This window comes from Amphiprion ocellaris, chromosome 20, assembly GCF_022539595.1.
Source record: "Amphiprion ocellaris isolate individual 3 ecotype Okinawa chromosome 20, ASM2253959v1, whole genome shotgun sequence".
NCBI lineage: Eukaryota > Metazoa > Chordata > Actinopteri > Pomacentridae > Amphiprion > Amphiprion ocellaris.
In genome coordinates this window covers 16,636,963-16,664,300 of record NC_072785.1, presented here as the reverse complement: position 1 = coordinate 16,664,300, position 27,338 = coordinate 16,636,963, and the positions used below count along the sequence as shown (strand labels likewise).

Genomic DNA, 27,338 nt, shown 5'->3' with positions numbered 1-27,338 from the left:
GAAAAACTCCCTTTTAACAGCATGCAACCATCAACAGACACAGACTCAGGGAGGGCAGCCATCTGATTTCATCAGTTGGGGTAACAGAAAAATGGAGAGAAAAGACTAACATTTGAAAATAACTAAAACTGAGCAGGTTGATGAAACCAGTAACTGCAGATCAGATACATGCAGCTCCAAACCAGGAGTACACACAGACAGTGAGGACAAAGGCTATTTTAAAGAAGAGAAAAAAATACTAATTTAATGCTCTGCAATAGTAACATGCACTAGTAAATGCACAGATAGTGAAAGAGAAGCGAACTAAGGGCCGAAGCACTACTCTTCCAAAATGCTTTAATCTTTATTATGATGTTGGAGAGTGCAGCAGGCATGTTAACAGCAAATAAATTACATTTTTTTCCATTTGCAGTGGGTGACCCAGTAAGCCAGAACAGGAGTCAGCATGAACAACACAAGTGACAGAAACACATGAATACTGCAACCATAATGTATTAGTTAGCATGATGTGTGAAAATGTCTGGTGTAAAAAAATGAGCTGAGCTATGGTAACTGTAAAGCCTTCAGTATATGATTTACATAGTTTTCAGTCTAATCCAATTGTTTCCTTACAGTCATTTCTCTATAAAACAGACAATGGTTTACTTGGCAATCTTGCTCCTTTGCTAATTATTTTTTTCCAGATTCATTTTTTCAGGCTCATTTTAAATAAATTAATTTGGTCATGCATAGTAATTTCTTGGAGTTTGACATTTCATTCATTGTTCTTGTGTGGCAAAATATTTAATCTTAAGAAAAAAAATGTTCAAATGCACCAACCCAGTCTCATGCATGAAATAATGCAATTAAATGCATGAATGAAAAAGCAATACAAAGAAACAAACTGGTCCAAATCACTCACTCTTCACTTGAAAGCTGACTTTTAAGATGATGACTATAAAAAATGAGTGTGATCTATACAGTATGATGAAGCATAAATAGAATAGATAGCATTAAATCAAAATAATGTAAAGTATTATGTGTCTATCTGCAGTTAGAATTGCCTCGTCCTGTCATATAATACAGTCTAGATCAGACTAACAGACCATAAACATAAAGTTGGTGTCAGACACCACAACACATGGCATGTTTCTCATCCATATCCTATTTTCACGTCAAACATGATATGGTGGATTCTTCTTATCCTGCTTATTAAAAGCAAACAAGGACATTGGCTGTCATAGGCTACTTGTGAATAAACATCCGTGCTTGTAAAGAACTCAAACAATAACTATGTGAAGTGAAAAGGTGTCTCTCATAATCTGATAAGGACGGTCTTTAAAAACCGTCTGAGCAGTCCACTGGAGAGACACTCAAGAGGGTGAAGTGAGACACAATGCTGCCAGTTCTGTCAGTTCTGTTGTTGCTCCTCAGTCCTGCTGTAGCCTGGATTGTAAGTAACCTTTATTTTCTGTTCTAACATGCACAAAGGTCAACCATGTATTTAAATGAACGTGTTGGTTTCTTTTATTTTTTTTCATTTTTAGCCAGTGAGCGACTGGGAATCTGGAAGTGTGAGCTCATCAGTGGGGGAGGCAGGCCAGTGCATTTGTCATGTGTATCTGCCTGACACCACCTTCCCTGCTGACCGTGTTCAGCAGATGCAAGAAGTCAGCAAGGATCTGCTAGTGGAAGTGGACATCTACATGAACAAGGTGCAGTAGGACCAACCAGTCGCACAAGGTCTGAAAAAGCATCCTGTTGCCAGATGCTGATATTGTAAACTTGCTTTTTCACTCTTTCAGATGGTGGGCTATGAGGGCAAGCTGGAAGTCTATCTAAAGGAACTGAAGGACCTGACAGTTAGGGTGTCCGTGCTGGAGGGCAGTTCTGAAAGTTACATCAAACTGGACTTTGAGTTGCTCAGGATTGAGCTCAGAGAGTTTGAGGCTCTGGTGTCTCAGCTCAAACACTCCCTGAACTCCTCATCGCCCATATTCGACAGTCTCCACACAGAGGTGAAAGGTTCTCTTTGAAGCTACAAATAACATAGAATCTCCTTTCTTTATTACAACACTGGATTTCCTCTGAATGTTTGTGTTGTTCTAGATCCTCAACATGACAAACATTGTGAACCAACTGGAGAGTTATGACCAGAGCAACCTTCTACTGATACGCTATGAGTTCGCTAAGCTGCAGAAGAAGCTGAAGGAGTGCCAGGAGGAGAACGATATTATCGAGCCAGATATTGGTGAGGCAACTACCCAAGATGGTGGATATTAGTGTACAGTTGATGTTTTTGCCAAACATTGCCAATGTGTTTTGTTTCTTTCCAGGCAACTGCAATCACACAGGAATCCTGAGCATCAGCAAACCAGTGGTGATTCAGCTCAATGCTCACTTGTCCCCAAGTTACCAGTATGGCGGCTGGGGAAAAGACTCCAAACCTCTTCGAGGTTATGAGTCCATGTACTTCTATGGTGCATACAATACTCCTGCAGCCACTGCCTTCAACTTGTACTCTGACTATGACAAACTCATTCTGCGGTCTGCATTCAAAACCCATTCCTTATCCAGTTCGTGGAGAGCTACTGGAAACAATTACATTGTTCATGGTAATGCTGTGTATTATCAGCACAACAGTCCTTTCAGCATGACCAAACTGAATCTGACTAGTTCCGCATTTGACTACAGAGTGATTCCAGCTGCTAGTGCAAGGTTCTCTTACAGTTATTCAGCTGATCAGAACCTGGACTTTTCAGCTGATGAAATTGGGTTGTGGGTAATGTATGCCTCAGAGGAGAGCAAAGGTAAGATGGTCCTTGCTAAAATAAATGAGAAATCTTTTGGCATTGAGAATGAGTGGAAGACTGGTGTGTTCAAGGAGGTAGCAGGCAACGCTTTCATGGCCTGTGGAGTAATGTACGTCACCAGGTCAGTGGATCTCAGCAATGAAGAGATCTTCTATGCATTTGACACCAAGACTGGGGAGGAGAAACAGCTCAGCATTCCCTTCCAGAAGTTCCAGCAGGCATACTCCAACCTGCACTACAATCCAACCGACCAGAAGCTGTACATGTACAACAACGGCTACTATGTTACCTATAATGTGAAATTTGACAAAGAATGATTCCATCTCTTTGAGATCTACCGTATTGTGATTGATACGATTGATCTGCACTCAGTTGTTGACATGAAGGCCAAAGAAGCTATGTTCTGTAATACATAGACTTTTTATTGTCTTTCATGAATAAAATCAATTTGAAGCACTGAAACAATGTCAGTTCCCTTAATTGTATCAAAATATAAATAATATGAAGTTAGTAATGCATAAAATAAGTGCATGATTTCAATTTCCAGAAAATAAAAAACAATGAAAGCAGCATGCAGTGCAAGTTACTGCAATTACCTCATAGTGTAGCATCAGCTAAACTACATATATATATGACTATTATAGATTACATGTTCATTGAAAGTCAGTGATACTTTTCTATTCAACTCGAGTTTGAATGCATGATAACATTCATATCAAAGATTGAAGACTGAAGTAGCCTCAGGTCACATTTGACAAACAATACAACAGAAGCAGAGAACCTATATATACTACAGCAAGAGGTAAAATATCATCATACAGTGTGAATAAACAAAAAAAAAAAAACAATAAAACTACTGCATTACTTATGGCAGTGGTCCTTTTTTCTTTCGTTTTTCAAAAAATGCCGCACTTTGACTATTTTTTGCACTGAATACATAATACTGTTACCATAAAGATCCATCCATCCATCATCTATACACCTCTTAATCCTCATTAGGGTCTCGGAGGGCCTGGAGTCTATCCCAGTTGACTTAGGGCGAGGGCAAGGGACATCCTGGACATGTCACCTGTCTGTCGCAGGGCTACATGTAGAGACGAACAATCACACTCACATTCCCACCTACAGACAATTTAGAGTTACCAACTAACCTGAGCATGCTTTTAGATTGTGTGAGGAAGCCAGAGTACCAGGAGGAAACCCACACATGCTCAGGGAGAACATGCAAGCGCCATGCAGAAAGATCCCCGGCCGGGATGCAAACTGAGGATCGTCTAGCTGTGAGGTGACAGTGCTAACCACCAAGCCACGATGCAGCCCTATCATAAAGATATTTAGTCAAATAAAGTTAAGGCTTACTTGATTTTTTCAGTTACTCTTTACATGCCACATTTTTGTCTGTATCCAAAAAAACAAAAACAACTGCTATGACTCTGAAGTGCTGTCAGTGTAGTAAATGTGTAAACAGGTACTACACAGTTTTTGCTTTGAGCCAGTGAATGAGTGGTACTCGAGTAATATTACCACATCTTTCTCTCTCTTTCTCTCTCTCTCTCTCTCTCTCTCTCTCTCTCTCTCTCTCTCTCTCTCTCTCTATATATATATATATATATATATATATATATATATATATATATATATATTCTATATATGTCTCCCTGAACATTTATTCTAAATGCTATGTTAGTATCGAAGTGTACAATAACTTACTGACAAGTGGACAAATTTATTTTATACATCATATAATACAGTGTTTCAGTGTTTAACTAGCTCCATGAAAATAAATAGTAAGAAATGGATACAAAGCATTACCAACCACAGATTTTTTGGTGGAAAATTAATACAATGTATGATTTTTTATTTAGTTATTTTTTTAATCTATCTTTTCTTATTATTAAAGTAAATGGTAAAATTCAACTTCACAACTGCGGCATACAAACTAGTAAGAGTGTGTTGTTCGGCTTAAACACTATCAGGACAAACTAGAAATCTTCTTGGGAGAACTGAAGGACTTGACAGTTAGTGTCCATGCTGAACACCAGCCCTGTAAGCTACATCAAACTGGACTTTTAGTTGCTGAGGATCGAGCTCAGAGAGTTTGAGGCTCCGCTGTCTGAGCTCAGATACTCCTTGGCCATGCTGGACAGCCTGTATATGGAGGTGTTAAGAGTTTAAGACTCAGCTTAATTGTGTCTGGGATTTTACTGATTATGCGCGAACTGTATTTATTTGTGTCAGATTCACAACACGACCCTGACTGTAAATCAGCTGGAGATTTTAAACAAGAACAGCCTGGAAGTGATCTGCATTGAGTTTGCAAAGCTGCACAGGAAACTGCAGGAGCGGAGGAGAAAGAGCTGATTAGGCTTGATTATACTGAATCCATTAGACACTTGTAAACAGGCTGTATGTGTGACAGTAAAAGAAACTTTTACAAAATGTTTTCCTCCCAGGCAACTGCAATCACACAGGAATTTTGAGTGTCAACAAGCCAATAGTTCTGCTAATAAATGCTAATTTGAACCCAGGTTACCACTATGGAGGCGGGAGAAAAGACTCCAAACATTTTTGAATTGATGTATTGGTAAGGTCTAAACATAAAGCACATGAATTGTATTTGTATTCTAAATATGATACTCATCCTGCTGCAAGGCTATGAAGATATCCGTAAAAATAACACTGTTCACTGTAACGCCATCTATTACCAGGCTGCTAATCTGTTCAGAAGATCCAAAAGTAATCTAACTTCTCCTGTTTTTAGTCACAGAGAAATGACAAAAGCAACCAAAAGACTCACTTACACTTATTCACCAAAACAGTACCTAGACTTTTCAGCAGATGGGAAAGTATCATGGGTAATGTATGCCACAGAGGAGGCCAAGGGCAAAAATGTGGTTGCTAGGATAGACGAGAAATCCTTTGGTATGGAGAATGAATGGCCCATCGGTGCATTCAAGCCTCTAGTGGGGAATGCATTCATGGTGTGTGAAGTCATGTATGCCAGCAGTCCAGGGGCTCTGAACACAGAGAAGATCTATTACTCATATGACACTGAGACTGTAGAGGAGAAATACACAAGGGTATCTCTTTGGAAATTTCAAGAGACATTTGTCAACCTGCACTACAATCTCTAATGGACAGCACTCACTATTATGTGTCCTATAATGTGAAGTTTGACAAAGAATGATGCCTCTTGTTCTTGATCTGCTGTGCTGTGATTGACACAAATGAATTTCACTGAGAAGTTGATGTCTGTGTCTACTTTATTGTTTGTGGAAAAAAACTGAGCATTCAAATGAATGTCCGTTCTTCTGTCATGAGTGAATGAGTTAATATTTGAGAATGGGTGCTGAAAACTGATACATAAGACCCCTCCTTTTTGCTTTTTGGGTAAGCATCTGATCTCAGACTCCTCTCTTCATCCTCTCTCAGTGCCAAGCTGAAGTTTCCTCCCCCTTCTGTAAGACGGCCCTCCCTTGGGGAGCAAGGCGACTCTCCTTTGTGCTGTGGTTTGGAGCCTGGCTCCATCTGGTACTGAGCACCAACACCCAGCAGATTACAGATCCTGGGCAGTGTGATCCCTTCATTCAGAGTCAAACATCAAACATGCACAGCAATTATTATGTAAAATGAGTCATTTTCAATGCAATATCTCAATAGGGAACTCTAAAATCTGAACACAATCCATTTGGAAGTAAAAACTCTGTGCTAAATATGGCCTTCAGTCTGTGCACACAAAAACAGCACTGTCCCTTTAAATCTCCCAGCATCTGTCAGGATGAGAGGGGGGAAGTGAGCGCCTTGTGTGAAATGGTACCCTAAAGTGACATCATGCTCGGCCAATCAGCAGCCTCGCCTGTGCTCTCTCCTCCTCTCCTGCTCCTGGGATGTGTTCTGGCTGCTGAAGACACGACTGCTGCTGCTGATGCTGCTGCTGGGGTGGAGGGTCCAGGCCATGCTCGCCTCACATCAGGTACAGTACGTATATCCACGCGTGTCCTCCTGTTTTCTGTGCTATTTGTGCATGTATTTGTCATGATCAGCTGCCAACTTCCTGCTCTGGCTGTGGAAATGCATGAGAGGATGCTGAGAGGATGATAGATAATAATGGAGGGGACTAAAGATGGCTTTGTGTGTTCATCACACTCCTTAGATGATGTCGCCTCCATGGCTGTAACCAGGATGGGGTGTGTATGTGTGTGATGTGTGTGTTCAGTTTTTAGCTAAGCTGGGGAAAAGATTAGATTTTCATATATGGGAGGTTTTGTTGTCAGCAATATCTTTTAGTGTCAGACTGGTTTATATAATGTCAAATCCATGGCATGATATTGGTTTTCCACATTCTTTTTCATTTATTTTGAAATAATCCATTTTATGTGACTTATGTGAGTGTGTGGGTGGAAGTCTAAGACAGCAGCAGTTTGGCATATATAGACACGTTTTTTTAGCATGTATCATTAGGATAATGTAGGAAATTTTTGGTGTCGAAACCTTTCCCCGGTGGAGCTTTGGGTTTTAGTCACGCTGTAAGGACAAATATTGTAATTACCCCGAGACGTGCAACAATGTGCGTCGTTGCTCTTAGTCATCCGTCTGTCATCTTGGACATTTGCAGCTCTGCTTCTTTCCATTCATCACAAATAGTAGACAGAGGCTTGTACTCACTTCCTGTTCTGCTCTGAAGGTTAACTCTTTGCTTCCACTGGCTCAGATGATCATGCTCTGCTGCAAAGACCTGAGCCTTGGAGTCACCGGGGGCAGTCACACACCGAGCCCAGTGACAACACACAGACATGCGTCCTGCTGTTGATAAGACCAAGGAGCAAAGGTGAGTCCCAAGAAAATCGGTTTCTATGATTGAATACACTTAAAGAGCCGAACGGCAGCAGTGTGATTCACTCAAGATTCGGTTTCTGTTTCTAATCTAATCAAATGTCTCAAGTGTTCATATCTTGCCTGTATCTGAATTTAGCCCTCCTCAGTATTAATATCCAACTTCTTATGCTGTGCACAGGCCCATCTGGACCTTGACCGGTCCTAAGGAAGGCAGCAATGGCAAAGAGAGATTACCTGGTGGAGGCAGCCAAGCAGATCCGCATGGCGCTGGATAGTGAGGTCAATGAAGACTATGAGGCAGCTTTCAGTTACTATAAGAACGGGGTGGACTTACTGCTGAATGGGGTTCAGTGTAAGTGGACAACATTTTGGCTAAATGTGATCAGGAAATATGAAGTTGACCGGTTGCACAACACATGTAATGGGAACATGTGGACTAGAATAAAAAGAGGAAGCAACAAACCAAAGGTTAAGCAAAGATTTGCTTGCCAGTCACACTAGTGTCAACAGTTAGCTGGCTCTTTCTTATCCTTATCAAAGGCCAAAGGTTAAATCAGGACAGAGGCTCGTCTATCCCATTTATTATATTCTCAGAGCTGCTGTAGTGTTCTTGATTACTGGTGTCAGATGGAGTTTACTGTCTTACAGTGGATCCAAACAAAGACCGGCGGGAGGCTGTGAAGAGGAAGACAACCCAGTATCTGAAGAGAGCCGAGGAAATCTTTATAACACATCTACAGGATAATCTAGGAAAAGGGAGCTCTCATTTAGGGGTAAGACAATCATCCTTTACTACCAATTATACAAAGAAATCGGCTAGTCTGCGTGTACAGTTGAGGCATATTTACTGGTCTACATTCATCTAATACTGGATAAATTGTATCAAAATGTCACCATTTCTGGCTCGTACTCTTGTTGAAGGAACACAAAAGACCATTTCCAGTACCTGCTGTCACACACGAAGCCTAATTTATCCTCACAATTTTGCACTTCTTCCTGTCAATGTTACTTCATTATGCTGTAGCAGGTCTCTTTTTTTTTTTTTTTTTGGAATTTTTTATTTTGATTTTTCCAGTTTAACATAGAACTTTAACTGAGACAAAATCAGTGATGTAATACAAAAAAAGGTACAAAACATAATGCATACATAAATATTGCTGCATATGGTGCAAATGTACATCCTATACATTCTACACTGCAAAGATAAAGACACAGAATAACATACAGACCAATATGTACACATGCATGCATATATACACACATACCGCGACCTATATACACATGTACACATTCACACACACATACCTACTCATCGTGTGCCAGGGCCCGTTTCCATTACTCAAAGAACCACCTCAAGAACCCAAACAGTTCACATTATCAGGTAGTTTCCAACCATGCTCCACCTCCGATCAAAAAGGTCCATTCTCAACTGTAGTGACGCAGTCATTCTTTCCAGAAAATACACCTGTCTTAACCTCTGCTTCCACTCAGCCACAGTCGGTGGTTTAACATTCTTCCAATTTGCCGTTATAGTTTTCTTAGCAACCAACAATAAAATATGCAGAATATATCTTTGGTCAGCACTGAAAAGGTCGACCGGTACAACACCAAGTAGAGTAGATTCCAGTTCCCATTTCTCCTTAATATTATAAGTATTCTCACAAGAGTCTGATGAAAGTCTTTTGTACAAATTAGAAACATGTTTACATGATGGGAAATTTTTTTCCAAGATTGTAATAAAATATTGTTCTATACTATTTGGAATTTTGCAAATTCGCTCTTTTTCTTTATGATTTGTAACGTAGTGCCTAATTTGCAAATATCTATTAAAATCATTTGAGGGAAGGTCAAATTGTTCCTGGAGTTGGGTGAAGGACTTCAAGTGTGTTTCTTTAAATAACTGATCAAAAATAGTGAGACCTTTAACCGCCCATTTCCTAAAGCCATGATCTAAAATCAAAGGTGGAAAATCAACATTGCCCACTATAGGCATAGCTCGAGAGATAGATCCACTATCTTTAAGCATCTTTTTAACTTCTGCCCAAACCTTTATAGTATGTTTTATCCATTCATTTTCAATCTTCATTTTATTGATATGTTTCATATCTAGAAAGGGCAGGACAGATAATGGTACACCCTTAACCTCATCTTGTTCTATTTGAGGCCACTTTGCCTCCTCATCTCTGCTGATCCAAGTCACAATCGCTGTTAACTGGGTTGCCCAGTAATAAAATTTCAAATTCAGCAACGTCAGACCTCCTTATTTTTAGCCAGATAAAGTATTTTAAGTCTAATTCTGGGTCTCTTGTGTTGTCATATAAATTGGGAGATTAATTTGTTTAACATGGTAAAAATGAAACTTGGAACTCTTATGGGCAGCGATTGGAATAAAAACAGGAGACGAGGAAGCAGATTCATCCTTACAGTTTCGACTCTGCCAAACAGAGATAGGGGGAGGACTTCCCAGCGGGTCAGCTCGCTCCTTACTTGTTTAATCAGTATATTATAATTTGCTTCAAACTGTTTTGTGGTTTGAGGTGTTATAGCAATACTCAAGTATCTAAAACCTTGTTTAGACCAGTGAAATGACACTGTCTCGTTAAGTTGATTTGGCCACATTCCTGATATCATCATTGCCTCTGATTTATTTTGATTAATTTTATATCCAGAGATGTCTCCATAATCTTTTAAACAGTGCATGAGTCGAGGTATTGAAGTAAGAGGATGTTTTATAAAAAGCAAGATGTCGTCCGCGAAAAGGGATATTTTATGAATTCTCCCCACACCGTCCTCAACCCCCCCCAATCTGAACATCCTGCCGTATGGCCTCGGCAAGAGGCTCGATACTTAGAGCAAAGAGGATGGGGGAAAGAGAATCTCCCTGTCTCACTCCTCTCTCTATGTCAGAAAAATCAGAACAGTGCACATTTACTCTATTTTCGACCTGGGATTCTTGTATAACACCCGAAACCAACTAACAAATTTTTCACCAAAACCCACCTCCATAAGTGTTTGTTCTAGAAACTGCCAATCTACCTGGTCAAATGCCTTCTCAGCGTCTAAACTGAGAAGCATGGACGTTTGTGTATCTGTTGCCATAACTGACTGCAGGTTTAACACTCTCCTGATATTATTTGTCCCATCTGTCAGTAGTGAAACGTTAATTCTCCAGTACTTCATACACGGCTCCAATCCCAAGTCAAGTGCCATTACAACTGGGCTTTGGTCTGAAATGGTCATTGATTCAATCACACAGTTCTTAACCTGGTATATGTCCTTTTTGAAACTAAAATATGATCCAACCGTGAGTAAGTCCCATGCACCTGTGATATGAAGGTGAAGTCTCTCTCATATGGGTGAAGATGGCACCACACATCTACCAAACCTAGCTCTTTCAACATATTTGATAGGCTTTTAGACATTCTGGTTTGAGGTTTTAAGGATATTGGTAATTTATCTAGTTTGTTATTTAATACACAGTTCAAGTCCCATCCCATAATAAAAATGCCTTCCCTCTTGTCTGCTACCAGGTGTGCAAGCTTTTTGAAAAAATAAGGGCAGTCTTCATTAGGTGCATAAGCATTTAAAATCGCTACTTTACGTCCAGCAAACGTCCCTATAACATATCGGCCGTCTATATCCTGACAGACTTTTTCACAATGAAAGTACACAGATCTACTAAAGAGTATAGCTACCCCTCTCTTTTTGCGTTTTCCATACGAACTACTATAGACTTGATCTACCCAGTCGCTTTTTAATTTTTGGTGTTCTATTTCTGTAAGGTCTTACTCTTGAAGTAAGACTATGGAGCAGTGCATTTTCTTCAACTCTACCAGTATCTCTTTTAATTGGGCTGTTTATTCCATTTATATTGTAAGTAATTAAATTAAGTAATGTCATCATTGTATGTAGATTGTTTCATGTAACACAGGCCTGACCATTTACTAGCATCTGTTAGAAAAAAAGATGTATAACACTAAGCAAACTGAAATTCACCACTTGTCTCAGGTAGAACAGAATAAGAACACTAAGAACACAAAACAGAACTTCCACATTTCCAGCCAGACACAGAACATAATCTGTAGCTATGTCTGACCCCCGGTGATAATAGGACAGAGGGTGGTGACCTGACCCCTCTGTGGTAGATCGCACACAATGTGCAATAATAACCAATATTACACTGACATGTAAAAGAGGTCTTAATGAGTGTGACTCTCTCGTGTAAACATAGAGTCCTCCGTCAGAACCTATTCTCTTTTGTTTTAATATTTTGTGACAACCTGAGGTTTTAAATTAAGCTTTAATATCCTTTAGTCATTGTCCATACATGTTCACTTCTATAGCTTAAGTAATCTCAGCCTCCAAATTGAGGCACATTAGGATAGTTTTAGGCATCATATACCTTGTTCATATTATTTGTCCTCCTTCTCTTCTTCCATCATGGCCTTCAGATCCGATGCTGCCAACATGCTGCTTTTCTTTCTCCTTGCGCTGATGTTCCATCCTTCAGTCAGTCTCTCCTCGATGCGCTCCTTCTCTCCGTACTGCACCTGGACTCCCAGCTCTCTCAGTGTCCTCGGCGCTCATCAGCGTGGGGAAAATATTTTCTCCTGAGTCCATCTTGAGCTTCAGTCGGGCTGGATATAGGCACTTTGCCTGTATGCCATTTTGCTTTAACTGCTTGATGGCTGCATGAACCTTAGCTCGCTTCTTTTGTAGCTCAGGAGAATAATCTTGATCGAAGAAAATCCTCTTATCTTGAAACATCACCTGTCCTTGGCTCCATGCTTGTTGCAAAACAATGTCCTTTACAGCTGCATCCAGGAATCTCACGATAATTGATCGAGGGGGCGCCGCTGGGTTTGTCGGTCTGGTCTGGAGTGAGCGGTGCGCTCTTTCAATTTTAATGTCCAGGTTAGGTGGTAGCCTCAACACTTTGGGTAGCAAGTCCTTCACAAACTCAGCCACATTGCCTTGTTCACTCATCTCTGGTATTTGGAAAATCCGAAGGTTGTTTCATCTCAGCCTGTTTTGTAGGTCGTCACATATAACCCTGAGTTGTCTATCATGCTGAAGCTGGTACCTTAGCACAAGCTGCTGTCTTACCCCGTATCTTCCACTCCGCTCACTCTCCCTTCCAGCTTGCAGATCCTCTGCTGATGGTCACCAAGCTGCCCTTTAATATCAGTCACAGCCTTTTCCAGGCGCTCAAGTGTCTGTGCAGTTTGTTTATGCCCTTGAGTATTTTCTTCGCGAAGTTTTCTCATTTCCTCTATCATCAGAGACTCGGTATCGCACACCTTGTGGCTAGTAGCATTTAAGCTAGCGCTGTCCGAGGTCGGTGTTTTATCGCTTGTTTCTTTCAAAGTCCCCTGTTTTCCGTATCCCTTGTTCCTCGAGGAAGATGACATCTTGTTCATATATTAGTTTCCGATCTGGAGACCTTAAATATATATAGTTGTCACAGTTTTCTAAGTTTTTCTGACGGAGCTTCGTCTCTAACCTGTTGTTTCAATCATGACGTCAGCGGAAGCCAATCAGTTCTAATCTGTAGCCGGTATCTTGTTTGGTTTCCATTTGCAGGGCTACAGCAGTCTGAGATTCCGTCCAATCAGACACTTGAGCTCACCCGTAGAGGATCTGGAGATGTGTAAGGTGGTGGGAGTGACCGATAAGGTACAATACGTGTCTATACTGTATATTTATATAGAACCATTTGATTAGGCACACCTGAGAAATTTAATGTAATGCCATCCAATCTTGCAGCTCGGCCATAAGTTCTACATTTACTAAGCTTGTACAGTGTCAATGTTTGTTGACATTGTCATAATGTTTTATGTTTATTGAAGAGGTCAGAGTGGGAAAATTAGGAACACTTCATTTAAAGACTTTTTGTGGGAATTTTGCCTTTATATTTGATAGAAGCTGCAGCCATAGACAGGGAATATGGGAAAAGAGAGCAGGAGAATGACATGCAGCAGAGTTCAACATTTGTATCCATGTGTTATGCATCCTAAACACACAGTTACTGGGTCATGCAGGGACATACACCATATTTGTTTCTTCAACATAAATCTTGACGTAAGAAGCTCTTGCTTCTGAAAGGAAACAATGAAAGTGTAAATGATCAACCAGGAGAGTTGTTGTAGTAAAATATGCTGTAATAATTTACCTGCTTTTCTGTGGTAGAATGAGGATGTTATTATTATTATTTTTTTTATTCCAAAGGTCCTGATTGTCCAAAGTATGATCAACAAAGAGACGTTTGTTGTGAAGGTGAGTATGCCCTACAGAGCAAAAGTGGAGGGATATTTAAAAAACGCAACCACTGGCCAACTATTCACTGGTAATGGAGATGTTTTCAGGGTTGTCGTCTGGCAGCGAGCCAGTCGGTGTATTCAGTGGCAGGCCAGTCGATGGAAGCCCTCTCCATCCTGTCTCCCTGAGTATCACCGTACATTGATCTGCCTGAGAGCTCTCACCCTTTAAGCCAGTGTAAGCACACCTCAAATTTCAGTGACCAGAGAGACGCAGCAACAGACAGGCACTCATTCCTGAAGGGAAAATCCAAGCAGCAGCCATATTTCTTGTAACCATGTCTGAATGAATGCATATGTTTTTTATGTATCAATGCACCTTTCAAAAAAATGCATTTTTCCCTTTCTGAATAGAAGAATCATTATCTATATGTGTTCTTGCAGAGTTTGGTCAAGTCGAGCTGGGAGAGCAGGGACCAGCCAACCATCATTCCTCAAGGGGTGCCATACATGGTGAAGCTGCTAAGATATTATGTCAGTGAGGATGCCGTGTACCTACATCTTGAGCATGTCAAAGGTGAGCTGTTAACTGCTTTCAATCCCGCTGGAACAAAGACGGATTTTGAAGTTTGTGCCTCTCAGGATCTTCTCCTAAGCATTTAAATAAGGCACCTTTCTGTTTTTGTTTTAGGTGGGAGGCTCTTCTCCAAGCTGAACAAGCTGAAAAACGAGAAAGCCAAGGAACACCCGGAATGCTTCACTTCTGGCCAGCGCAGCATCAAGCTGAAGACCAGCCACACCTCACCCACAATCAGCACAGACAACCAGCACAACAGCAGACAGAGTACAGCGGTGATTCCGGAAAAACTAAGCGATGAGAGCCCAGACACAGACTTCATAACCTCATGGGATGAGACTCAGCAGCGACTGGAAAGCTGCGGGACTCACTCCTACATCGAAGAGACAGGCTGCCTGCAGAACACTCGCTCTGCAGCGTCGTTTTATACCAAGCTTGATCGGCTAACTCTGCATTCTGGCCCGACGAGGACACAAGTCAACACCCACATCCATCCACCAGCTCCCAGTTTGTGTTTGCACTCCAGTGAAACTCAGGAAAAGCCTGCCCTTCCTCTCTCATGTGCTCGTGTCAGTCAAGCTCTTGATGTCATGTCAGAATTCCATAAAAAGAAACCAGTGATGGGACTGATAGAGTGCAGCTCTGATTTCGAAGTGGCTTGGAAAGCTGCAGATCCAGCGCACAACTGTGAGAAAATCAACCCCTATGCAGTGACTGACAGTGATTTACCAAGCACACTAGGACAAACTGCACCTCATACAAATCAGACCTCATTTACGAAAGCGGGATCGCCAAACAGTGAAAATAACGGTTTGAGTTCCTCGCCTGCCATTTTGCATCTTCCTCTCCATTGCCAAACCCAGATCCGAGGCAGGGCATCGTGGGATACCAACGGCTCTCACCAGGGATCTGCTCTAAGTGGAACCTCTGCAGAAGTAGTTACGGACTCAAAGCAGGACAGCAGCAGTCCCACTGCAGAAGAAAAAAATGGAATGATCGTCCTCAGGAGCACAGACAGAGCAGTGTTTTCTGACCACACAGAAACAAAGATCACATCAGAAAGGTCTTGGCCTTCCTCTGCCTCCCTCTGCCACAGCATTGGAGAAAAACAAGGGATATTTAAATATGATGGGGAAACATGTTCCAATGTGGCAAAAGAAGGTGTAGAGGAGGCCTGTGAACTCGTAAGCCCTGGAGAAAAGAGCGCACCTTCAGCAGTGACATCATTTGTAGACTGTGTCTCCTCTGGCCCTGCTGGAAGTCCACCCAACATGAGGAGAGAAGATGTGGATGCTTTCCTTAAGCCAGACGCACCAGAGGGGCAGGGAGATGACCAGATCATAGAGGTGGACGGCTGGTGCCACTTACCTCGGTTCCCCGTCAAGTCCTCCAGGCCAGCAGATAAGACCATGCAGACCTGCTGGGGGCTTCCCGAAGTAGAGGTGCGTGTCTGGGGGGCACAGATCCTGTTGGCCCTGGAGAGCCTGCATCAGCAAGGCATCCTGTGTCGGGATCTCAACCCTAGAAACGTTCTGCTCACCAGCAACGGTGAGTCCATTAAGTAACTGTGAAGGACAATATGAAGAAAACAGCTACATTTATGAGTGTAACTTGTTTTAATGTTTTCACAGGGAAGGTGTGTTTGACGTTTTTCAGCCAGTGGAGCGAGGTTCAGTCAGAGATCAGCTCCAAAGCAATGGAACAGATGTACTGTGCTCCAGGTAAAGCTCACACTAAGGGGGCAACAGGGCTTACTCCTTGGAGTAACCTGCCACCTAGTGGTGACATGCAAATAGCCCACTTCATTCTAAATAAAATGTGAAGCAACTCACACTTCAAGGGAATAAAAAAATGCAAGTTTTTTCATTACACCTGAATGAAACTAACTCAGCTCATTGCATGTTGACAGAAATCGGTGGGGTGTCGAGGATTACAGAAGCTTGTGATTGGTGGAGTCTTGGGGCTTTGCTGTTTGAACTTCTAACAGGAATGGTAGGTTAAATGTCCTATTCAAAGTAATCTGCAACTGGTTTATATTCATTCCAACAAACTATGATATTTGGTAATGGCTTCTCATCCTCCTCCAGCCACTGTGGCAGCTCCATCCAGCAGGAATCCACTCCCACACCCAGCTGCTCATCCCCGACCACCTGAGCACTGCAGCTGCGTCTCTGCTCACCGAGGTTAGGTTTTAAGCTTGAAACACCCACAAGGCTTCTGTTCTAAATATACACACCAACACACTGACATTTAATCTCCCTGTATCTGCACTTTGCATTAAACCGCTCCACAGTTGCTTCAGTTCGATGCCGGCTATCGCCTGGGTTCTGGAGGTGGAGGTGTAAGCGACATCAAGTGTCACCCCTTCTTCTGCGGAGTCTCCTGGAAAGCTCTGAGCTGCTAGAAGGAACGACTGATCCCTGCGTGCTACATTTGAAGACGAACACTCGGCTGAACACGAGCATCCTAATATGCCCCAGATGGATGTAGCACCAGATACTGTTTTCAGTTGCATTTTGTGCTTCCCAAAGAAAAAAATGATACAATAAAAACTGAAACAAAACTACTGAACGATGTCCCACAGAAAACAAAGAGATCTGTTACTTTATACATCTGACGCTCATATGGAAACTTAACGATGCAAGTGATGCAGTTTTGATAAGTTTTACATATGAGCAGATGAACTTCATTATCACCATGCATGAGAACTGATGCCACCTAAAACGTAATTGTGACAATTTAAAATTTTTGGACGATCTACCATCAGTTATTATATAAACACAATGGAGCAATAAATTGTTTCATCTTCTTTGCATATTCCCGAGAGTTTACTGTTTTTAAAGCCTTGTTTTTTTGGGTTATCAGTAAGAAAAGGGCTATTTCTGAAGTATTTCTAAAGGTGACATATTAACCTAACCACTGAACACACAAAACCGTTCACCATCCATATGCTCGATTCGGGGAAGTTCATTTTGTGGTGATGTCACATTTCTCACGTTCCTCACCTTGTTTTTTCATCAGTGGTTAGTATTAAAACTAAATAAAAAGGCTCAGTCCACCTACTTAACTTTATGTTAGTGTTTCCTCTCTGTCCCAAGCTTGAGGAAATCATTTTAATATGAAATATTTGAAGTAGTAAGCCATTTTCTTTATATCAGTTCAAAACCAATGTAACATCACCCACTGGCATACAGTACCATCCTAAAGTTTGAGGTATTTGTACCTTCAAATTCCAAGTGTATCTGATGCTATTTTAAAGGCAAAAGGTGGTCCCACCAGTTGCTAATTTGATTTGGGGTTTTATCTTGCTTCACTTTGCATGAAGGCATTTGTTAAATCAAGACGTCGTTATATTTGGAAGCATTCTCACTTCTAGTGCCTAAAGTTTCTACTGTACATACAGGAGACAAGTTGAAGAAAAAAATTAAATCAGGAATACAAATGCTGTCATCTTCAACAGAAACCACCTTATTAAGGCCAAAACTTCTATCGGTGTCATACTGCAACCCACCATTTATGTATCACTCATCTGCAAATGATGTGTAAATGACCCACCCGTTCAAACATCAACACCCCGGTTTACTCTTCAGAATTTTTCGATCCAGACTGTATTTATGAAAGCACAAAAAACATCCAAGCAAAAACTACAGTTGAGTAACGCAGCTTTTATTGTTTAAAACTTTCTCTTTTTTTTCTTAAATAGTCTTTCTTACACAGCAAAAAGAGAATTTTCCTCATATTTAGTGGAACAGATGGCATAAATTTTCTGAGGATTTCTTTACTTTGGAGATTTTAGAACATAATATTTCTTCGTTTCTAGCCCAATATGTGCTCATTGTTCTTTCCTCAACCAAAATAATTAAATTAAAATATGCAGTTTCATCTCTATTTGCCATTCATCTAACATAAGTGGAAATTTTTTTAATTGTATGTAGAAAATGACATATGGCGCACATTAGTTATATCCATTTTTGATCTAGAGACCAGCACCAGAAACCCAAGAACCAGACAATTCTCCACAACATCACCTAAACTCTTATCACCTCCAGCCTTACAAATGTCCATTGCACAACCCAACTGTCCTCCAAAAATCCTTTTATCTAGCTAACCAATACAACAAGACATTTACTGCAGTTACGGTAATGTTCATCAGGTGAGTACAGCCACTGTTTGTGTGGGGTGGTTTGTTTGGTTGGGCCTGGACTTCACAAGGGTTCACATGTCGAGGAGCAGCACCCTGGGGTCCTCTACCACTGACTTGATCTTGCGCAGGAAAGTGACGGCCTCTCTTCCGTCAATCAGACGATGATCGTACGTCAGGGCAACATACATCATGGGACGGATCTCCACCTAGACAAGAGAAAAATCACTGAGACCAAATTCCTCATAACACCAAACAGAATTTGGCAAAAGACCGTGAAGGTATAACTGAACTGGTACCATTTTTTTCTTTAAGGTTAATTTAATCAAGACATGATAAAATAAGCTTGTTTTGATTTGCATCTATTTATAACTGCAAAATATGTTGATAACTGATTTGTCTGTTGACAAAATTATTCATAAACAATTTCTTTCAATCACTTTAAAAGAAAAATGTCAAACATTTACTACTTCCCTGTCCTCCTTTCCACTTACTGCTATTCTTTGGTTACATCACTAGGAACTGAACATATCTGTGCCTTCAACATTTGGTTTAAACATAATTTTTTTTTCACAATTATATTTCCCTTTGTCTGTGAAATATTTGTCACTTAATCTAGAATATATTCAGCAGGTTACAGATGAATCAATAATCAAAGTAACTTTGAGCTGCAGACCTAATCTACTGCTCACATCTCTGTAGAGTATATAGTACCTGCATTAGTGATAAAATATACAATTTGCACCAGTCCGTGTGAAAATTATAGTCCAAGCATAAGACCTATGCTTGGAATACATACAATGGGATGTGCTTAATCAACTTATTAATTAGCTAGAAGAATATATTCCTCAAAGAAAAGTCAGGAAGACGACGTGTTAATCAAAAGAGGTGTAACATAATAAATATGAGTTGGCGCATGTTAGATGGGATATATTTACAGAAGTGAAAACCTGACTGACAATTGGTAAATCTAGCTCAAATATGTAAGAGATTTACTAAAGCAAGCTTGCGTTTATTAACTCATTGGTGTCATGCAGGTGCTTGTCTCAAAGTGAAGACACGAACCTTGCCACCGACTGCAACAGGCCTGTCAAAGATGCCATGCATGCCTAAAATAGCAGACTGAGGTGGGTTGATTATAGGGGTACCAAACATGGACCCAAACACGCCGCCATTGCTGATGGTGAAGGTCCCTCCGTCCATGTCCTCCACAGCCAGCTCATTCTTACGAGCCTATAAACACATAATAATAATAATAATAATAATAATCCCATCACATAATGAGGAAATTTATACACAAGTGCAAAAAAAAAAACAAACCAAGGATCTATAGCAAACTTTAAAAAGTTTCATAATATGAATTTTTTAAATATTACCTTTTCTCCCAACAAGTTGATGGCCTTCTCAATATCGGCAAAATTCATTCCCTCCACATTTCGGATTATAGGAACAACCAAACCCTGAGAAAGAAGTCGCATGACTCAGTTTCTGCCCTTCAGATTAGAAACAAGTGGGCAGTCAAACACTTAGACTTCACCTTACAACACAAACCACTTGTCTTACCTTTGGCGTGGCCACAGCCACACTGATGTCCACATAGTCCCTGTACACAATCTCTTTGGTTGTGTCATCAATTACTGAAAACAGATACAGAGAAAATGTGTATATGAATTAATATTGCGAATCATTAGCACATCTGCTGCCAAGATGAAGTTTGCTTTCTTATACCATTTTCTGTTGCGTGCAAGTTACACCCACAGGTAGCGAAACCCACAGAACATTATAGATTTTTAAAAAGGCAGCAATCCAGACCACCCCTGCTTCACTGCGGTCTGTCTAAATAGGTCAGGGTGGCCTCAGGGCAGTAAATAAGTTTGAGTGGGTTTTGAGGTAGAGCAATGAAAGATATTGAAACTTAAATCTTTTCTTCACCACACACACTTGCAGCGACTTGATGCCAAGCATTCAAAGACACTCTCAAACTGACACCACATGCTAAAGTTTCACAACCTTTCAAGTTCTATTCATACCGGCATTGACAGCAGGTTGGTCAGACAGAGCGTAAGCAGCAGCCTTCACAAATGCAGACATGAAGCCCAACTTGATGTTGTGCTTTTTCAGGAAGGCGTCTTTGTAAGATTTCCTCATCTCTGTGATGTTGCTGCAGGGAAACAGAAAAAAAAAATATATCAACAGACAATCTGGCATTAAGGTCACCAGCTGGGTTGACAGTTATGGCAAGAAATTAGGATATTGTAGAAAGAAAAAAACAGTGGAACTAAAAGTCTTTTTGGGAGTCAAATACACATTCAAAAGTGCACATGTGCTTATAACAAAAATAATTGTTAAAAATGGCTTGGAGAGGCGAGAGGTTTCACTTAAAAAACTGAATATATATTTTATTTGTCACGTAAATGTTTAATATTCAACAGGCCAAAAATGTGTACTACTGTGAAGGGCTAACACAATCTATTCTTATGTTAGAAAAATCTTCACATGGTAGGCTTTGAAGTTGTTGCAGAATAAACTGTTATTTCCTCTTCAAACAATCAAGGGGCTAACGCTAGTAAGATATATTAAACTCTAATATATACAAAAAACTCTACAGAGATATACAAAAAAAAAGTTTTCAAATATTGTAGCCACGCTGAAAGATAGAGTTCATGGTTGTGACATCATTTTCAGGAGAAAAATATACACTTTTTTGATGGCTTTAAAAGAATGCTGTTGCAGATAGTGGTGAATAAAGCTATTGAAATTGGCCTGCTAATTGTTTCACTATTGCTCATTTTTCTCTTGTATCTCTCTTTTTAATTGTTTGTTTTCCTGTCTCTAACCCTGTTGAAGCTCTAGGGTTTCTCCGCTAACATAATTAGCCCCTCCCAAGACACAGACTCTCCGAGAAAGGAGAGAAGAAGCGATAAAAATCTTCACTTTCTAGAGCCTGTAAATCTTATTGGGCTGTCATAAAAGCCCATATCGGTTGAGGCAGCTCTTCCACTCAGAGCACAGGTCTCTGTGGGCCCCTGCAGATGCTCCAGCCTCCTGTTCTGACGAGCTCCTTCGGCTCCAGATGAGCCCTGGCCTGGGAAGTCTTCCTCCAGACCGTCAATGTCAATCAAATTAGGATACATAGAAAACCCTGAATAGCCGAAAGCTGACACCACACATTTGCGGGGAAAAGAAATCCTCAAAGTGTCCTCTTCAGCACAGGGGGCAAGTGCAGACAATAACATTTCCTTGTAAATTAATAAAACCTGTTTTAACAATTCTTATCTTCGTTTTAGATGGAATTACGACCAAATATTTACATTCCAGTGTTTAAGAGGATATTGGGTTTCAAAAAGCTTTTTCTATTTGGCAGATTTCAATCTAAAACCATTTGTGCAAGTGTTGTTTTGGCTTTTAACACTGGTACAAAACAGTATGTATTCTTCAAACCACAAACAAATGTGTCCTCACACATTTATATATATTGGAGTAGAATTTGACTGTAAAGTCTGCAAAGTCTGTCTTTTTTCATTCATAGCTTCTATGTATATGTGTTAACCTAGCGGAGTCGATTTCACATTTATCTACAAAAGCACTGAGGGTTTAATAATGTAGGTCAGCTATTTAGAATTTCCTACCTCATGTCGACCTCATTAAACGTAGTCAGCATTGCACAGGTGTTTTGGGCTTCTTTCAGTCTCTGGGCAATTCTCAGTCTCATGCGGTTCATCTTAACCTAGATGTTTTAAAAAGCAAACAAAACAGAATCATGAGTCTCTGTTAACTCTTTTTAAAACCTAATTACAGGTTACTACACTATTAAACAAGTCTAAAAGTAATTATTTACACCTAAATATCGTGTTAAGTGATCTGCACTTTACCCTGCTCTCTGTCCTGGCTGCTTTAGCCCCTCCCTCTGCTGCAGCTGCTGGTGCAGTTGGAGCAGCAGTGGGCTTGATGGCTGAAACTATGAGAAAGATATTAAGAACCAGTCAGTATCTCTGGAGATAGAGATTTAGTGAAACCGCTGAAAGCTGCTGCCTACAGAACACCAAACAATGATTAATCATGTAAGCTAGAGGTCAGGAACACAGATGTCAAGCAAAACTGTTCTCACATGACACGGACCGTCTGTTCCATGACAGCTAACCTGGTTTGGTGTCCATAGCATGTGCTGGCACAGGTGGCACAGGGGGCATGGTGGTGGGAATGGGGCCCACAGCTGAGGGGGGAGGAGGAGGAGGGGGTGGTGGGGCAGCAGAAGGTGGTGGAGTTGCTGCAGCGGCCTGGGCCTCGGCTTTTGGAGCTTCTGCAGCTTTGGGGGCTCCGGCTAAAGATACAGACGTGAACAGTTAGGATAACACAGGATTAACAGTACTGTTTTCATACCTTCTTCTTTTTTTCAGTAAAAAAAAAAGTTCTACAGACCTCCTTTTCTAAGCTTGAAGAGAGGAGTTCCTCCTTCAACCTTCCCTCCATCTGGAACCAAAAGCTCCTCAATCACTCCAGCAGCAGGAGAAGGAACCTGCACTGATGTCTAACAGCACAGAAAAAAAGAAAGGGAAAAAAATGCACAAGATTAAGACAGAATTGTAAAGTTCCAGGATATTTTCAAAATACCATACAATATATTTTTGTGATTTGCCCACCACAAAACTAATGTATGCATAACTAAAACCACAAATTTACTGATTCTGTTACACTTGTTTTTTTTTTTAAGTTAGTTTTTTGGCCTTTTCGGCTTTATTTGATAGGCGCAGTGAGAGACAGACAGGAAATGGGGAAGAAGAGTGGGGGGAAGACATGCAGCAAAGGGCAGTGAGCAGGAATCGAACCCAGGCCACTGAATCGGGGACTAGCCCATGTACATGGGTCACCCGCTTAACCCGTTGAGCTATACGGGCACCCCCTGTTACACTTTTAATAGCAAGTATTAAAGAGAGGGTCCAATCCAGAGGGTCCAATCTGGCCCATGGGACAACTTTGCAAAGGGTAAAAGTTACAGAGAAGGTAATAACAGCAAACTGTAAATTTGTAAAACCGCAAGTTTAAAATAATTTCTAGACCTCAGCAAGTTGTTTTGATCATGAAGTAAAATACTAGATTGTTGAGTTCCACATGCCTGTGAATAAATGTTTTGTGCCTTCGTAGATACACTGTTATCTGTAAGTTGCAATGTGTAAATGATAAACTGAGGCATAATACTGTTGAAATTTAACTTATTTTTCTTAAAAAATTCCAGGTTGTTCATTATATTTTTAAAAAAAGATAGTTCCTTAAAAATTAACATTTTCAGAATGTACTTTTTTGCACTAAACAAAGGGGAAAATAAGGAGTTGTTATTTATAGGTTATTATGCTCTAATTTTACTGGTCCGGACCACTTGAGATCAATTTGGGCCCTGAACTAAAATGAGTTTGACACCACTGCTCTAAAGTTTTCACTTTTAAAAGCACAGCCCAACTATCACCAGCAACTCCAAACACAATTCATTTGTTTAATTTTGCATATGCTTTACCTTATCAGTCTCAATTTCACACACCACCTCATCTTCAGAGACGGTGTCTCCAACAGCTGTAAAGAGAAAACTTTGTTTTAGCATCTGGCTGGTGTCTGTATTACAAGCAACTAATGTGTAAGAAGTAATTAAAAGTGTTACCTTTCTCCCACCTCACATCCCCCTCTGTGACAGATTCCGCAAATGCCGGAGTCTTGACTGTGACAACTTCATCTCCTGGAGGACAAAGTCAAAGGAAAACGTCTTCACTCCACATCAGTGCTTGCACTTTATGTTCAGACAAGAGCAAAATTGAAAGGACAAAACATACTGTAGGCTACAGATGTCCTGAAGTACTGGATTTGGAAGACACTGGATCGGGGATCGTATTTTCTGTAGACAGAAGAAAACTCAATTTATTCAATCAAATAAGATATAGAAATCCCAAAAAGATTACACACACCATTTGTGATTAATCAGTTACTTAGGAGATAGAAACTGGCTACAAGACAGAGATATTTGTAAAGTATTCTAAGACAAGGTATGAGTGGCAAGGATCTGATACTTAAACTAGGGGTTTAATTAAAGAAAGCCTTTTTTTGTAGTGTGAAAGGTGTCCTTGAAATCTGACATACAGTTCCTTGTCTCCTTTTAAACTGTGTGTACTTACACATTGTTGTTGAAAGTGATAGGATGGCTAGCCGATAGCGCTGTTAAAAGGACAACAAAAGCATGTAAAGAACTTCTTAAGGAAATTAAATTAGTTTAGGCTTGACTAGTAAACACACATACCTCCTGCAGCCCGACGAGCTAACACATTATTTCCCTGTGAAAAGACACAATCATTACAGAACATCTGGAACTTTTTAAACATTCATCTTTGTACAAAAAATAAATCTTTAATGTTTTACAGTCATAAAACAGCTGGTAAAATATAAACTCAAGTAGGTTAAAAGAAACATCAAATTATCCAATGTTTAACTGTTGGTAGTGTTTATAAATGGCAGTGGAAGGAAGAGAGTAAGCAGTTCTACTGACCAAAAATCACTTCTACATACCGGACGATGACCTCTGACATGATCAATAAAACTATCCTACAGGCAGCCAGCAAGAGTAGAACAACATGAACTCTTTACCAGTGAATGCATGAGGATATTTATAACTGAACAGCCAATTTAACAGCTGCATTAAAGCTCAATGATCTACTATTAATCTTACTAACAAGCACCTATAAGTAGGAGTGACACTTGACTTCACTGGCATAGTTTCTAATTCTGCTACAGAAAGTTTAAAAAAAAAAAAAAAAAAACACGTAATATTTGCTTTAAGTTAGCTCGTCTGGTTGTTGTCTTGCATTTACCACAACATGACCTCGACATGATGACAGCTAGAAGGAACTAGCTAACCTACCCGTACACTTAGCTTAGTTTGGCTAGCACGTTCTTGGGCGCTACCTAAATACTATTGGATAAGAGCACTGACTTTCACATGAACACGGAACAGCTGCTTTCTGCTTGGGTCAGAAGCCTCCAGCAATCACTTGTAAAGGCGACATCAAGGCAGCGCAGACGGCCCCGCTGTTAACTTTAACAGAGGCTGCAGCAAAGACTTGTGGAGGGAAGTGTCATACTGTCCTTGGCTTACAATGTTACGGCCTGCCCGTGGCCTACAGCAGCAGCACGCTAATGCTAATGCTAGCTCTGACAGACACAAGCTGCGGTTGTAGCCAGGAGGCAGCGAGGAGTCCTGTCGCGACGGGCAACGCTTTATTTGTTTGGTGCCTACCTGGCGGATGGCAGAGAGGGAACGGCCAAAATTCCTGGTGAGACACCGGGAATGGGATAACATGGTAGCTGTGTGACAGCAGCCTGTCAGCGGAAGGGAAACTCCGGTCACACCGACAAGCTAGGCGAGGCACGCGCAGAGACAGGAGGAAGTAGTGTGGGATAAACCAACTGCCAAGAGTGGAGGGGGGAGGAGGAGGAGGGGAGTCCTCACTGTGGTCCAGTCTGACCTCCTCCACTGCACACGGACTGTGACCCCACTGAGAAATAACCTGTCATCTGCAAATAAAGAGGAAAAACAGCGCACATTCAGACACACTTGCAGATTTCCTGTGCATAGCAACATAAAAGTAAATAAGTGTGTTCATATTTCACCTCATCATACACTGGGGTTATTTAAAGTGATAAAAAAGTGGTAAAATTGTAAACACAAAACACAAATGTCTAGTGAATTAAAAGCAATGGAAACAAGAACTGTGCTTAGATTACTTATTTAAATATACTCAAAAGCAGGATTGAATAAATTATAGATGGAATAAGTATTGAAAAAGTAAATGTATGATACATACACGTTAGATAACTTTTTTAACTGAGAAAGCTAATCGGATTACATTTTCAAAGTAAAGCCTTAAGTGTAAATTTTATCGTTTTATGTATTTATTCATTGCAAACTTATTGAATTTGTGTACTCTGATTTCCACCCATTTCTTCTTGATTTTAAGTTCATTCTTGTTCCCCTGCCGCTTTCAAAAGATGAGCTACCTGCACTTCGGCTGATTTATTAGTTAAGTGTGAGCTGTGAAAGTACAACATTAGCTGAATTAAATTAACTGAACTTGAAAAGAACAAGTTTGATAAGCCTAAAATATTAGGTTGAACTGAGTAGTGGCATAGACAATATTTACGCACAGACTGTTGCTTTACTGTTCGATACATTAGAAGTTTCTTCTCTATTTAACACTGAGTACAGACACTTTTTAGAATCTAGCAAAACTCATACACTGCTGTTCAATGGTTTGGGGTCACTTAGAAATGTCCTTATTTTTGATAGAAAAGCATTTGTTTTCAATGAAGATAACATTTAATGAGTCAGAAATACAGTCTAGAAATTGTTAATGTGGTAAATGACTATTCTAGCTGGAAACAGCTGATTTTTAAGGGATTATCTACATAGGAGTACAGAGGAACATTTCCAGCAACCATCACTCCTGTGTTCTAATGCTACATTGTGTTAGCTAATGGTGTTGAAATGCCAAATGATGATTAGAAAACCTTTGTGCAGTTATGTTAGCACATGAATAAAAGTGTGAGTATTTGTGGAAAACATGAAATTGTCTGGGTGATGCCAAACTGTGTGAACGGTGGTGTATATTTAGATTAAGTAAACTAGAAGGTCAATGTATAATTGCAGGACTTTTTGTAACATAGTTGACAGGTACCACAGTCGACATTTTTGCTGTTTT

The 27,338-nt window shown here is 40.5% G+C and overlaps 3 protein-coding genes and 1 pseudogene across 6 annotated transcripts; 3 read left to right on the top strand and 1 right to left on the bottom strand.

Moving 5' to 3' along the window:
- The first annotated feature begins 1,291 nt into the window (after positions 1-1,291).
- LOC111577225 (olfactomedin-4-like) lies at positions 1,292-3,257 on the top strand. Its single transcript, XM_023283380.3, has 5 exons — positions 1,292-1,432; positions 1,527-1,694; positions 1,785-1,997; positions 2,089-2,230; positions 2,316-3,257. The coding sequence occupies exons 1-5, from the start codon at positions 1,376-1,378 to the stop codon at positions 3,107-3,109; spliced, it is 1,374 nt and encodes a 457-aa protein (XP_023139148.2). The 5' UTR covers positions 1,292-1,375; the 3' UTR covers positions 3,110-3,257.
- A 962-nt stretch (positions 3,258-4,219) lies between these two features.
- On the top strand, positions 4,220-7,833 carry LOC111577229 (olfactomedin-4-like; annotated as a pseudogene).
- On the top strand, positions 6,653-17,277 carry rps6kl1 (ribosomal protein S6 kinase-like 1). Of its 4 annotated transcripts, none has more exons than XM_035954268.2 (12): positions 6,653-6,770; positions 7,504-7,620; positions 7,807-7,980; positions 8,277-8,401; positions 13,212-13,304; positions 13,857-13,904; positions 14,330-14,462; positions 14,577-16,010; positions 16,094-16,183; positions 16,372-16,454; positions 16,550-16,645; positions 16,756-17,277. In XM_035954268.2, exons 3-12 carry the CDS (start codon positions 7,845-7,847, stop codon positions 16,864-16,866), a joined length of 2,349 nt encoding a protein of 782 aa, XP_035810161.2. In that variant the 5' UTR covers positions 6,653-6,770; positions 7,504-7,620; positions 7,807-7,844; the 3' UTR covers positions 16,867-17,277. The 4 variants fall into 4 exon arrangements, with proteins under 4 accessions (XP_035810161.2, XP_023139142.2, XP_023139143.2 ...); XM_023283374.3 differs by having other exon boundaries at positions 6,660-6,765; XM_023283375.3 differs by having other exon boundaries at positions 6,686-6,765; positions 7,477-7,620.
- An 830-nt stretch (positions 17,278-18,107) lies between these two features.
- On the bottom strand, positions 18,108-26,029 carry dlst (dihydrolipoamide S-succinyltransferase). Its single transcript, XM_023283367.3, has 15 exons — positions 25,877-26,029; positions 24,884-24,917; positions 24,762-24,801; positions 24,423-24,484; positions 24,254-24,328; positions 24,113-24,168; positions 23,023-23,131; positions 22,745-22,924; positions 22,476-22,561; positions 22,233-22,330; positions 20,634-20,764; positions 20,167-20,240; positions 19,980-20,063; positions 19,669-19,836; positions 18,108-18,812 (listed from the first exon to the last, which is right to left on the bottom strand). The coding sequence occupies exons 1-15, from the start codon at positions 25,937-25,939 to the stop codon at positions 18,678-18,680; spliced, it is 1,395 nt and encodes a 464-aa protein (XP_023139135.2). The 5' UTR covers positions 25,940-26,029; the 3' UTR covers positions 18,108-18,677.
- Positions 26,030-27,338: the final 1,309 nt, after the last annotated feature.